This window comes from Parasteatoda tepidariorum, chromosome 3 (genome assembly GCF_043381705.1).
Source record: "Parasteatoda tepidariorum isolate YZ-2023 chromosome 3, CAS_Ptep_4.0, whole genome shotgun sequence".
Classification (NCBI taxonomy): domain Eukaryota; kingdom Metazoa; phylum Arthropoda; class Arachnida; order Araneae; family Theridiidae; genus Parasteatoda; species Parasteatoda tepidariorum.
In genome coordinates, this window is record NC_092206.1 from 63281912 (window position 1) to 63294859 (window position 12948).

Below are 12948 nucleotides of genomic sequence, written 5' to 3' on the forward strand. Positions count from 1 at the left end.
AAAAATTCAAGTTATCAAGGGATTAGGAAAAAATTTTTCGTGAAATCAAGTTTTTTTTAACATTGAGTGTATAGGAAATTTGAAGGGAATTTTTTTTTCTTCGAGATATCGAAAAATTCGTGAAATCGAGGTTCGACTGTATATAAAACTTATTACAACTTTAAAACTATTCTATAAAAGTAAACAAAAGTTTGGGGGCAATTTAAAAATAATTATGATATTGTTTTTAAATTTTAAAAAGTTCGTTTAAAACTACTCAAGAAATCAAATATTTTCATATTTTATAGCCAATTTTATTTGGCAACTAATAAGAGTCTTATTTGAATATCTTAAAAAATTTAAAAACTTACAAGCAATTTTCTAAGCAGCTTTTCTACTTTTTGAAAGAAAGCTGAAAATAAGGGGTTTTCCACAAATATCATTTTGCATTATGAAACAAGATTTATTAAAAGGGACAGTGGCAACTCCTTATTAAATTATAATGTATTTAAAACATTTTCTTTCCTTGTACAATCACATCTTGCTGTCTGGTAATTATAGGGACTGTGTAATTTGCAATACCACAACATGAAATTTGAGAAAAATCCCTGATTATTTTGAGCTTTATTTTGAAAAGTAAAAAAGTGACTTAGACAATTTCTTGAAATTTTTAAGATACTCAAATCAGATTATTTCATAAGCTGTCCAATACGATTTAGTACAAAATTATGAAGAAGTGGGAAAATTAATTTTTCCGCGCATGCACAGTAAAAAAGAATTACTTTAGATACTTATATCTTAAATAGTTTCTACCAAATTTTTTCACATTTTAAAACAATACTTTTGTTATTAATTTTGAATTTTTCCAAAAGTTTTATTTAATTCTATTGAATATTTTTAATATTATTGCAAAAAAAGGACAAAAATTAGTTTTTTATAAATATGTCCATACATTCATAAATAATTAAGCTTAAGTTTACAAAATTTTATGCAGTTATTGCTTGATTCTACGGCATAGGGTGTTCAAAAATACTTGCGAAATCAGATGTACAAAGCTCTTCTGAAGTTTCAAAATAATCTGTTTACTATTTCTTCAGATATTTTAAAAATGCAAAATGCTGAAAGTGTCTTTTCCATTTTTGTAGGGTCGTGTATTTTTTAGAGCAAAATCTTATTTCAATTGTGCAAATAAAAAAATTTAGTCGTATATGTATTTATTTTTTTAAATTATTTTCAGTAAAAAATTTATAGTAATTTATTCAAAAGTGTTTAAAAGAAACTATAACACAATGAGACCTTAAACTAAAATGTTAGCTTTATTAACTGGTTGCCTAACAGCATTTGTTTATGCATTTTAATAATGCATTTTTTTAATTTAAGAGCAAATGTATCATATCCAAAAAGAACAGGTGAAATAACTTGAGTATTTTGTGGTCTCAAAATTTTTAATGGTTTTTAGTAAGAAATTTTCATATTTGATTTTTTTTTCTATTCAACTAAATACCTGAAACTTGTATCTTGTTTATAAGAATAGAATAAAACGGATCAACTTATACGCCTAGATATATGGTATTTATCCGAATTTTTCAGATTTAATTTAATCTGAGAATTATCATTTATCAGTTTTAAGCATTCAGGATTAATTAAATTTATTTTGTTTTCAGGATTAATTATGTTAATTTTGTTTTTCGTGATTTTTTTTTTTTTTTTTTTTTTTTTTTTTTTTTTTTTTNTTTTTTTTTTTTTTTTTTTTTTTTTTTTTTTTTTTTTTTTTTTTTTTTAATGTTTTACTCATGGATTAAACAATTAGCATATACAATACTGGTATACCATATAAGCATTGACTTTAGTTCAAAGGAGAAACCAGAAAGAAAGAAAAATTTAAAAGAGCAATTTCCCTTTTTTTCTTTTTCTTTTTTTTTTTTAAGAAAAATATATCTTAATGTTTAACTGTTGTTCTTAAGTTCTTTGTAAAAAAAAATCCTAAACTCAGGCAGGGCGAAACAAGCTCCAACATAATGCTAAAATGCCGTTTGATTTATGAATTTAAGTTCATTTATCATTCTGAATGCTTAGCTGTGTTTTGTTTTTATTTATTTCATTTCATTCTATTTCATTTTCAATTGTTTATACAAGACAATGTGTTGTGCATGATTAATACTTGCCGCAAATTATTAAAAATTGAAATGGTAAATAATTTTTCTTTCCATTGAACGAAAGAAAGTTTATTGTATAAACATAAGATATCATGCTTATCAGAGTCACGTGATGAATAATGAATAAAAAATATTAATAGTACTGGTTTATTTTCTTTTTAAGAAGCTTTATCTGAAATTTGATCTGCACGAATAACCTCGCCCCACACACATCTACTCATTTTACCTATTTTTTATACTTTTCCTAATATTTTTTGTGAATTTTTCTAATAGTATTTAACAAAAGGCTTTGACGAAACTCTTGTTTCCTAAAAAAAACTTTCTTACAGAAGCTTTCACACACTCCTTCTTAATGACTTTTTATGTGCATATGTTTTTTTTTTCACTAGTGACATCGAAATATTCTAAAAATAAGAGGGCTTTAGTTTAATGCATTGATGATGCCATGTCAATCATGGATTTAATTTGCCATATATTTTAAGCCAAAAATTCAAGTTGACAAAAAAAACCTTAAACAGTATCTAAGTAAATTAAAGTAAGTAATTACTAAAAAATGCCTCGTAAGAACTTTTTTTAGAGATTTTAAAATTTTACTTACATGCTTTGATAATATTTAGTTAAATACTTTTAATGAAATTATTGCCGATATGGGGGTTTGAGAAAATATATGAATGACTAAGTAATTTTATTAAGTTTGATCTTTATTAATTGCTATTAATTTTGATGCATAATAAATGACATACACATGTTCATATGTGACAGATGAAGAAATCCTTTTTTTTTTTTTTTTTTTTTTTTTTTTTTTTTTTTTTTTTTTTTTNCCTTTTTTTTTTTTTTTTTCAGTTGCTTTGTTTGCAAATGAACTGCGTGAAAAAATACAAAAAAAAAATATTCAAAACTTATGGACCCTGTCGTCATTTTTTCTTCCTCTTTCTTTTTCCTTCTGTTTTCGCATTAGACGCACAGTACGCCAACGAATAAATGGCCACGGTTTATAACTTTTGATCAGATCTTCATGTTTCAGGTCTCGATCTTAATGGTGACCTCAAATATGCTACTTTATAAGTGCAGAGGATATTTGAAGTTACGAAGCCCGGAAGTTTCTCTGAATAAATGTACCTTCTTTTCTTTTTCAATATATTAGGATTTGTGACTCCTAAAATATAGGGGTGGCTGAAATCTGGGAAATAGGTCCCAATAGTTTGGTCAGGAGAGCGGTTCCAAATTTGGACCCCTTAAGGTAAATTTTACTTTTTAAGCAAATTGAACAATTTTTGCACACAATTATAAAAAAATTTTTCAAGGTTAATTCATGCAAAGAAAGTAACTTTCAGCAATTATTTATTTTTTTATTATAAAAGGAAAAGTGTGACCGCACATTTGTGAAATGGCCGTCCGCATTATTAATTGCAAACTTCAGCCTAAGCAAGCTGGAGATGCTTATAAACTTCACAATAAATTCAGTGACTTTATTTTTTGAACTCTACTTTACTAATAAGACTTTTTATAAACTATTTGGCATTTTATTTTTTAAAAATTGTTCTAAGTAACTAAATTATTTTAAAGCTTTTGTCATAATTAATAAGATTAAAGAATATGATCTATTTGAATGTGATCTCACCTTTAAATTTCTTTATGCTCAATATTATTTTTAAAAAAAATTACATTTTTTTTTCTTTATTATTTTAAACATCGTCAGCATTTCAAATTAAGAATGAAATGCATAATTTTTAGTTAAATCTAATTCCTTTTTCTAAACCTGTAAGTTTTTATAAAATTTAGTTCTTATATAAGCATGCATAATTTTATTGAATGATTATTAATTTTGTTACCGTTATTAATGTACTAAGTCTGTGAAAGTATTAAAACAGAGTTTATTATATTTTGCCATGCTCCAGTAGTAAAGGTAGTTTTTATTTTAAAGACTATCAATTAATTTTATTGTTTGAATCAGCCCTACTCATAGCAAGGCTGAAAATTTTTTTAAAAATATATATTTTACGCCACAACCAGGAAAGAAGAAAATCCTTTTCTAAGGGAAATGTTTTCGTAAAATAGACTAATTTCATCTTTCAAGAGTTAGTTGAAGGTAAAGATTTAAAAATGGAATACTAGCATCATATGTGAAGACTTTGTTTTTGTTAAAGAAGGATCAAACCAAGATATGAAGATTGCAAGTTTGTGTTATTGTTATTAATAACATATCAATAAGTGGTTACAAAGTAATAAAAATTATATTTGCCTCAAAGCTGCCATGGGTTTCATTATTTCAAATATACCATTGTAACGTAATATTTACTTTTCCTGCATTGAGTCTGACTCTATTTTTCTTTTTTCAAACAGTGGAAATTTGTCTGAAAAAGCAAGTAACCATAGATTAAGCAAGATGGTTGGTAAAGACTTAGACATCGGAGATTTAGTGTGGGCAAAAATGAAAGGTTATCCCCCATGGCCATCAAGAGTTATGGAACCACCAACCAAACACACACATACAAAGAAAAACCACCATTATGTTAAGTTTTTTGGTACTAAAAATTATGCATGGATTGAAGATGATAAGATATTTCCACACAGTGATGATATGATTGATAAAACATCAAAGAAAAAGCCTGGTGCTCTTGTTAAAGCTATTGAAGAGATAGTAGATGAATACAAGACAAGACCTCCAAAGAAAAAACCTCAAGAAGTTATTGTGAGTAGTCCCTTAAAATCTAAAGTGCCTGACACTCCAAAAAAGAGTGAAAAAGTTAAAGTTAAGAAGAGTGGCCTTGAAAGAAAGGAAAAATCTGAAAAAAAGATATCAAGAAAACGATCTGCCGAATCTAACCATTTTGATGATTACAGTTCGCTTAAAATAGCCAAGCCAAGTTTTCGTATGACTGATAAATCTATTTCTACTGCTGATTCCTCTGAATCACATTCCACTTTTTCATCAAGCATATTACAAAGGCGTACTTACGTTGATTGTCCCCAAACACCTCCTCTTGATATAAAAACCATTAAAGAGACATTGCTTGTTAAAAATGTCAAACCAACCAGCAAGAAAATAGGTTTTCTTGGTCTGAATGCTCTGGGTCAGGGAATTGTGAAAAATTTGTTGAATTCTGGTCATAACGTTACAGTTTGGAATCAGTTACCAATATTATATGAAGAATTTTCTGAAGCTGGAGCTCAGATTGCTCAAACGCCTGCAGATGTAATTGAAAATTGTGATATTACATTCTGCTGTGTTACTGATCCTCAAGAAACAAAGAGACTTGTTTTCGAAAATTGTGGAATTTTAAAGGGCCTGGAGGGTTGTACATCTTTATCAAAAGGCTATGTCGAATTGACTGGAATAGATCCAGAAACTTCAAAAGAAATAGCTAAGGAAATTAGTTGCAAGGGAGGAAGGTATATTGAAGCACCTGTTACTGGTTCCAGAAGTCAAGCTGAAGATGGTCAGTTAGTAGTTCTTGCAGCAGGGGACCAAGAACTTTTCAATCAATGCCAAAGTTGCTTTTCAGCATTTTCCAAACATGCTTACTTTGTCAGTTTACATATTGGATATGCCAGCAAAATGTCACTTGCTTTAAGTATGTTCAAAGGAACTGTCGTTGCTGCATTAGCTGAAGCTCTAACTTTAATCAATAAATGCAAACTTTGCCCTGACACATTTTTAGCTATTTTGGATTTAATTTGTGTCAACTCACAGATGTTGCAGGAAAAGGGAAAGGCGATGAAAGATCGTGAATATACTCCTGATGTCCCCCTCAACAGTCAGGATAAAGATTTGGGATTAGCTCTAGCATTAGCTGACTCTTTAAACCAACCTTTACCATTGTCTGGTCAAGTGAAAGAAATTTTCAAACGAGCTAAACTGCGCTGTTATGGTGATCATGATGTTTCTGCTGTTATTGAGGGAACTAGGTTTAGTTAAATGTTACAAACATGAAATGCATCATCAAATACATAACAAATTCATTAATAAATGGTCTTTTTGTTCTGTTTCATCATGTTATACTTTTGTTACTTTTATCCTCATACACTTCAGTTTTTGATCATTTTTAAATGTCTAAATTATGAGTAGTCTCCATATTTGTAACTTTAAAATTGTGTTAGTTATGTAATTGTTTTCTCATGATGCAAGTAAAATAAATATTTTTCATTCTATTTGCTTTCCTTATTTAGAGTTAATAATTATTATAATAGTTGCATTTTGCCTTGAATATAACACTCAAGACTGTTCCCAATATATTTTTAATTTTGTGTTCAAATCCTGTTAATAATTTCTTTGATATTGTCCAATATTTTTCAATTAGGAAAATGCAATCAGTTTTAAATCGTTGTCCCCTTGATTTGGAAGCGACAGTCCGAACTAATTATGTATGCCTGATTGAAAAAATTTAATATAAATTTTTTTAAAAAGCATGGCGTTGAAAACATTTATATTTACTTAGCTGCAACATATTTTTTTTTCCAATCTAATTTTTGATTTTTGTTGCAAAACAAGACTTAGATCTGTTTTAAGTCTTGGTTAAAATTTTACTTATATTTCATATTGTTGTAGAATATAATATTTTTTTTGATTTAAAATCTCAGATATACTGTACTTAAATCAGCTGTTGTAGTTTACAAAGCACTCTTTAAATTTCTAAAACATAAAATGGTTTGAAGAAATAAATCATTAGTACAAATAAACTTATATTATGGACTGAGTACCCAATAACTAATTCTGTATATCACTTCTTGTGAAATTAGTACATTGTTTATTGAGTGAATATCTCGCAGATTTCTTGTAGACTTTCAACTCAACAGTATTAAGACAAAAGAAACTAATGGGTTAAACAATGGCTTGCTTAAACCATATTCTTTAATTGTTGCTTAACACTTTTTAAAAAAAACTAATTTTGTTTGGAGGGCCTATTTCTGTTTTGTAATATATTAGTCTGTATTCATTATAAAATATTCCAGACTCCATACTAAAATATGTTACTAGAAGATAAGATTGTTTACCAGTAATTGTAGACATAATTTCTTAAGCAGTTTTCACTTTTATTTTCTTTGTTCATGAAATACCGGTTTTCAACTTAAATTGTAAGGTAACAACTAAAACATTCATGAGTTATATCCAACTATTTAACTTAACAGGAGCATATCACTGCATGTTGATGTATGGAGTTCAATTTTATTTAACTTTAAAATGCTTATAAACCAAAGCACTTATAATCAAGATCTATGTTAATTTTGTTTTGTTATTGAATTCAGCTGATTTTTTAAAATTTCGAGTATTTTAGAAACAGTTAATAATAATTGGATAGCTGTTAATACTTTGGTTCTGCTATACAATGTGTGACGGTTAGTATATATCATGTAGGTGAATCATTAAATTTTATTTGTACTGCAACTAATTTTGTGTTTCATGGTGTCTACATTCTCCGGTAAAACTAAAATGGGAAAATGTGCATTTAAATCTGGAAATTGCGAGTGATATTATTTTAATTTGGTATTTTAACGTTATTTTCCATTTACAAATATTTCCTTTTTTATTGAACTTGTGAAATAAAAATTTTAAAAAATTATTTTATTTAGCGTTAAGGAACTTCTAGTTAACCTGATGATCATCTTTTTAGTGTTTCAGTTTTACATCAGTATTGAAATGATGGAAAGATCCATTTAAGACAAGAGAACTACAAAAACTCTCGAGTGTTAAATGACTAAATAAAATATAGAAAATTAATGTGGTTTGCTAAGGCTATGGATCTATACAATATAAAACGTAACTTAAAACTTTATACATCAGATACCGCACTCAAGCTTTAAAATGGCATGTTTCAACTAAAAAGCGTCATTTTCTTTATTTAATCAATCATATTCCACATTCAAATAATATTTAGTTCCACAAAAAACTTCAAATGAATTCATGTTCTAAAATTCATTAGTGCTTATAAACATTTCTGGGATGAAAAGATTTAAATACTATGAAAAAGTGTTTGATGGTATAGATTGCGAGACCTCTAGACTAATTAATGCATACTTTTACTACGTAATATATATACTTTCAGGTGGAATTTAGTCTTCATTTTCTTTATTTAATCTATTATATTTCATCATAATATTTAGTTCTAAAATCATAAAAGATGAAAATTGTATTCTAGAATCCGTAAGTATTATTATATAAATATTAGAAGGCTGAAATAATTGTAAAGCAGATATAATTAACGATGGTTTAAGATTGAACTATGTATATATATAACAATGCGTTAATTATTAAATATGGCTAGTTAAGTACTAAATAAGTTCAATGCTCAAAATAAAAAATATATCACCCTGAACATCTTTTGTTCGGATGATCGGTTTTTCACGAAATGCCAATCTCAGATGTGCTAATTACTTATGGCTTACTATAATTGAAGTTACAGAATAAGACAAGTGCACTTTCCTGAATAAACGTGCCTTTTTTTCCCCAACCGATTAGGTTTTTTACTATCGACATATAGGAAGTTACTGCAATTAGGAAAATATGGACCGAGTCGTCAGAAGTTTAGTTATTACTATCGTATTGTGTGACAGCTCGGGAATTTTTTAAGCGATTCAAAACATTTGTTCTCACAATAACAAAGATAATTCCATGTAAAATAATTTTTAACAGCTTTTCATTTTTTGATGTGTTTAAAGGTCGAAAAAATTTGCTGATTTTTAAATTTTCTTTTTAATCTGAGTAATTTTAATGAGGAAATACATAATCGAACAAATAGTGCAAATTTTGTAACTCACACTATTCAACAGATTTCGCTCAAATTTTGCAATTTAGAGAGACAATATAATTTAAAATTAAAATGGTGTAAATAAAATTGGTATACCTTAGAATATTTTTTCTTCCCTTATTAAATAAAATAAAAATTATTTTTTCATGTTATCGTTGGATAAGCAAATCATGTAATTGCACGCGAAAATGTTCAATTAGCTTTAAACATTTTAGAGATATGACTCATTACTGAAAATGAAATTAACTTTGGGCCACATTTTTCAGAGGATTGTGGTTTCCTCCCAAATTTTGATGGTCAAAAATCTAAATCCCTTGTTTGTTCAGCGAAAGTACGTTTTTGTATAAATTTCTGTAACCTATTTAATAGTTAGCACTAATTTAATTAAATAGCTATATTTTCTTTTTTACTGCATAACATAACACAAAACACTACTCAATACATGCACTTGATGCTTTTAAATGGCCTTCATAATTTAAAAGCTTCTTATTCTTTAATCATTTGTCAAATTAAAATAATTAGTTTTAAAAGAAGTATAAATTCATTTTCTATTGCACTTAGATATTTATAATTATATTTTATAACTGATGTTGAACAGCTGACCCGATTCTGAGTTTACGACTATCAATGTTTAACTCCGTAGCCTTCTAACTTTAAATCCAATCGAGAAGACAAGGGAACTTCTGAATCAAGCCGCTGTGGAGGACTTTTTGATGGAACTAACCCGCATTTGCGTTGCATGGACAGGAAAACCTCTTTCGGCTGGCCCGAAGGCTAAGGGATTCTAAACCGTGATCTGTCTACCATTAAGGATATTTTGCGTCAGAACTGTGATCGATGCGAGCCAACTCTGGGATCGATCCCTTGAGCGTACGTGGCTCAAATACTTATGAATTTAATAATAAATCGAGATTAAGATTGCACAATTTTTAAGAGCTCTTGAGTTATCTCTATTAGTCTTTACGCCAACGTCTATTGTTGACTCTTTTCTGGTGCGAGGTGCTAGATAAGAATTCCGAAAAACAACTTTTCCCGAAATCCTAAAGTGACCTTAACTTTAATTCAACAAAACCACAGTTAACTTGATCATAGTATACAATTAAACAACGAAAGTTATTTATTTTCAAAGTAAGGGATCTGTCTAGGCCAAATTTGCTACCGTTTAGCGGTACCTTCACAAAATACTTTTTCTTAAAATTTTATTTTTGTATCCCATAAGAAACGATAAATCCATATTTTTGTGTTGATTTTTTAATATAATTTTTAGTTTTCACAAATTATGCCTAAAATTTCACAAAATAGGTACCTCTCAGAAAAACCTCTGTAAAATTAATTCAGGGGAAAAGTGGTTATTTTATGAATTTGTAATTAAAACTTTAATGCAATATCATTTGCCTTCTGATTGCATCAATTGATTGTTAGTTTCCTTCAAATTATGTGTGTAATTATTTTTTGACTTATTAAATTTAATAAAAGTTATAATAATAATTTTAATCTTTTTTGAAAGTTTTATTTTTAAATGCTAATTTTTGTTTTTAATATTTTTTTTCAGAATGGTTGCAAAAGGATATGAAATAGGAGATTTAGTTTGGGCAAAAATGAAAGGCTATCCTGATTGGCCTGGAAAAATAAGCGATCCACCAAATGGAGCCAATAAAAAAGGAAAACATTATATCTTTTTTTTTGGAAGCAAAAATTTTTCCTGGATTACAGACGACAAAATAAAATATCATTCTGAAGAATTGTTGAAAACAGTTACAAAAAAGAAATATGCTTTTTTTGAGGAAGCGGTTGAAGAAATAAAAACAGAGAGCAAAAAAACAAAGAGCTCTGTCAAGATTGTCAGTGAAGAAAAAGAGGTAAAATCTGTGGCTAAAGCCAGTAAAGAAAATGATAGCAAAGAATCAACACCTGTGATAAAAAAATCTCCCAAGAAACGCAAAAGCGACATACCAGTTAAACTATTTCCCAAAGAAAAAAAGTCTGAAAATTCGCAACCTAAAAAGCCTGTTGCTAAAATACCCAAAAAACGTCATTTATCAGGTACAGAGGATTCCGCTGGTTCTTCAAAAAAATCTAAGGGAGATTACACTACTCTATTTGAAAGTGTTTTGCCTAGTATGGGAGTCAATAATCTTGCTATTTACAATTTGCCTGATGAAATGGATGCAGAAGTTACTGCTCCTATTATTCCTTCTACTCCTAAAATTAGCAAAAGCGAATCAAAAAATGTTGAACCGGAATCTTCCAAATCTCCAAAAGCTAAAACCATTGGCTTCATAGGACTGGGTATGATGGGACAAGGCATGGTCAGAAACTTATTGAATGCTCAGCATTCCTTATGGATATGGAATAGAACCCCTAGTAAATGTGATCCGTTTGTTGAGATGGGAGCCATAAAAGCATTGACACCAGCCGAAGTAGTGAAGAAAAGTGATATTACGTTTTGCTGTGTATCTGACCCACATGCTGTTAGAACAATCATGTTTGGAGACAGCGGTGTTCTTAAAGGATTTGAGAACTGTCCACTGAAAAGCAAAGGATATGTTGAGATGACATCAATTGACGCTGAAACTTCAGTTGAAATAGCAGAAGCTGTCGAAAACGCAGGGATGAAATACCTTGAAGCTCCTATTATTGGATCAAAAAAGCGTGCAGATGATGGAACCATATTGATCCTGGGATCAGGTGATCGTGACCTTTTCCACGACTGCGAATCTTGCTTCCATGCTATGTCAAATCATGCGTATTACATATCATGCACTGTTGGAAAAAGTGCAAGCATTAATATAATTACAAATATGTTTTTGGGTACAACATATGCTGCATTAGCTGAGGCCTTGGCTTTAACTGACCGCATAAAGCTCTCTCGGTCCGATCTGTTGGAAATCCTTGAGTTACGTGGAATCACTAGTCCTCTGGTTATGGACAAAGGAAAAGCTATTGTTGAAAATAAATACAAACCAGATACTTATTTGAAACATCAGCAAAAGGATTTAAATTTGGCGCTGTTATTGAGTGACCATTGCGATCAGCCATTGCCAGTAACCAGGGCTGCGAATGACGTTTATAAGCATGCTAAACAACTTGGATGTTCCAATGACGATGCCGCTGCCGTGTATCATGGTGTATGGTATTAATTTCATGATAGTACTTTACTAGCTCTACAAAATTCTCATGTAAGCTGAAATTGTTGTATGACTCATCTTTGTTGCATATATTTTTGAACATTATTTCATTTGCTAATAAAACGACTGTCACTAATTTGTGTTCTGTTCTTTTTTTCTCACTTAAAATTTTTCTGCATTCTTCGATTTAAAAAGATTCTGACGATTAGTTAATATAACTATTTTTTTTTTCTTTTTAGTAGTTTTAGTTGTAAAGCTTTGCATATTTTTTAAATTGGTTGTTAAAATTATAAACAGATTGCATTCTTTTACAGGAAAAAAGCATAGCTTTTCTATTTTGCATTATGACCTTTTTTTCAAAAATTATTAAACTAGTAAAAAAAGTTCCGTTGCTAAAATGGCATAGTTTTTTTCCCAATATTTAAGCTTTGAAAGTTTGTCTTCCTCAGTTGCAGATACTAGGCTAAAAATAACGGAAATTATCTATTTTATTTTAAGGAAAGTCTGACCTAAATTTTTCAATTAAAAGGTGTTTTTTTTTTTAATGGTAATCCTTCTATTAACTCCTTCCCTTCAAATAGAAAATGAATTCTATTTCCTGCATATGGAGGTAAGAATTGCGTTTACCTAATTCACCATTAACTGTGGAAAATTATTTGAACGTAACTCTTAATTTTTTTTAGGTTCAATATTGAAACTAATTTCAATGATTGTAATTCATTAGTGTTCAAATTATTCTGTATCGATTACATTGAGAAAGTAGAATTCTGTTTTCAGACAACTCTCAACAATAAAGTGTTTCAAAGTTTTGCTCACTTAATGAGTTTATAACCTTTGTTGAACAGCCGACCCAACTTTTCAGTTTACGACTACTAATGTTCAACTACGTAGCCTTATCATTTTGAACCCAATCCAGAAGACAAGGAAGCTCTTGGATCA

General features: G+C 29.1%; 2 protein-coding genes across 4 annotated transcripts in view; both read left to right on the top strand.

Moving 5' to 3' along the window:
- Window positions 1-6287, top strand: part of LOC107456286 (uncharacterized) — a 32693-nt gene extending 26406 nt beyond the window's left edge. For all 3 annotated transcript variants that reach the window (XM_016074116.3, XM_016074117.3, XM_016074118.3), the window contains one exon: window positions 4479-6287. In XM_016074116.3, coding sequence (XP_015929602.1) covers window positions 4522-6054 — 1533 coding nt within the window. In that variant the 5' untranslated portion in view covers window positions 4479-4521 and the 3' untranslated portion in view covers window positions 6055-6287. The remainder of the gene's footprint in view (window positions 1-4478) is intronic.
- A 2800-nt stretch (window positions 6288-9087) lies between these two features.
- LOC122268257 (uncharacterized) lies at window positions 9088-12145 on the top strand. The gene is made up of 2 exons (XM_043039415.2): window positions 9088-9212; window positions 10434-12145. The coding sequence occupies exons 1-2, from the start codon at window positions 9118-9120 to the stop codon at window positions 12019-12021; spliced, it is 1683 nt and encodes a 560-aa protein (XP_042895349.1). The 5' UTR covers window positions 9088-9117; the 3' UTR covers window positions 12022-12145.
- Window positions 12146-12948: the final 803 nt, after the last annotated feature.

Coding starts and splice junctions, on each gene's coding strand:
- LOC122268257 (XM_043039415.2), top strand. CDS start 9,118: ATGAAATTAACTTTGGGCCACATTTTTCAGAGGATTGTGGTTTCCTCC. Junction 9,213..10,433: donor CCCTTGTTTGTTCAGCGAAA/GTACGTTTTTGT, acceptor ATTTTTTTTCAG/AATGGTTGCAAAAGGATATG.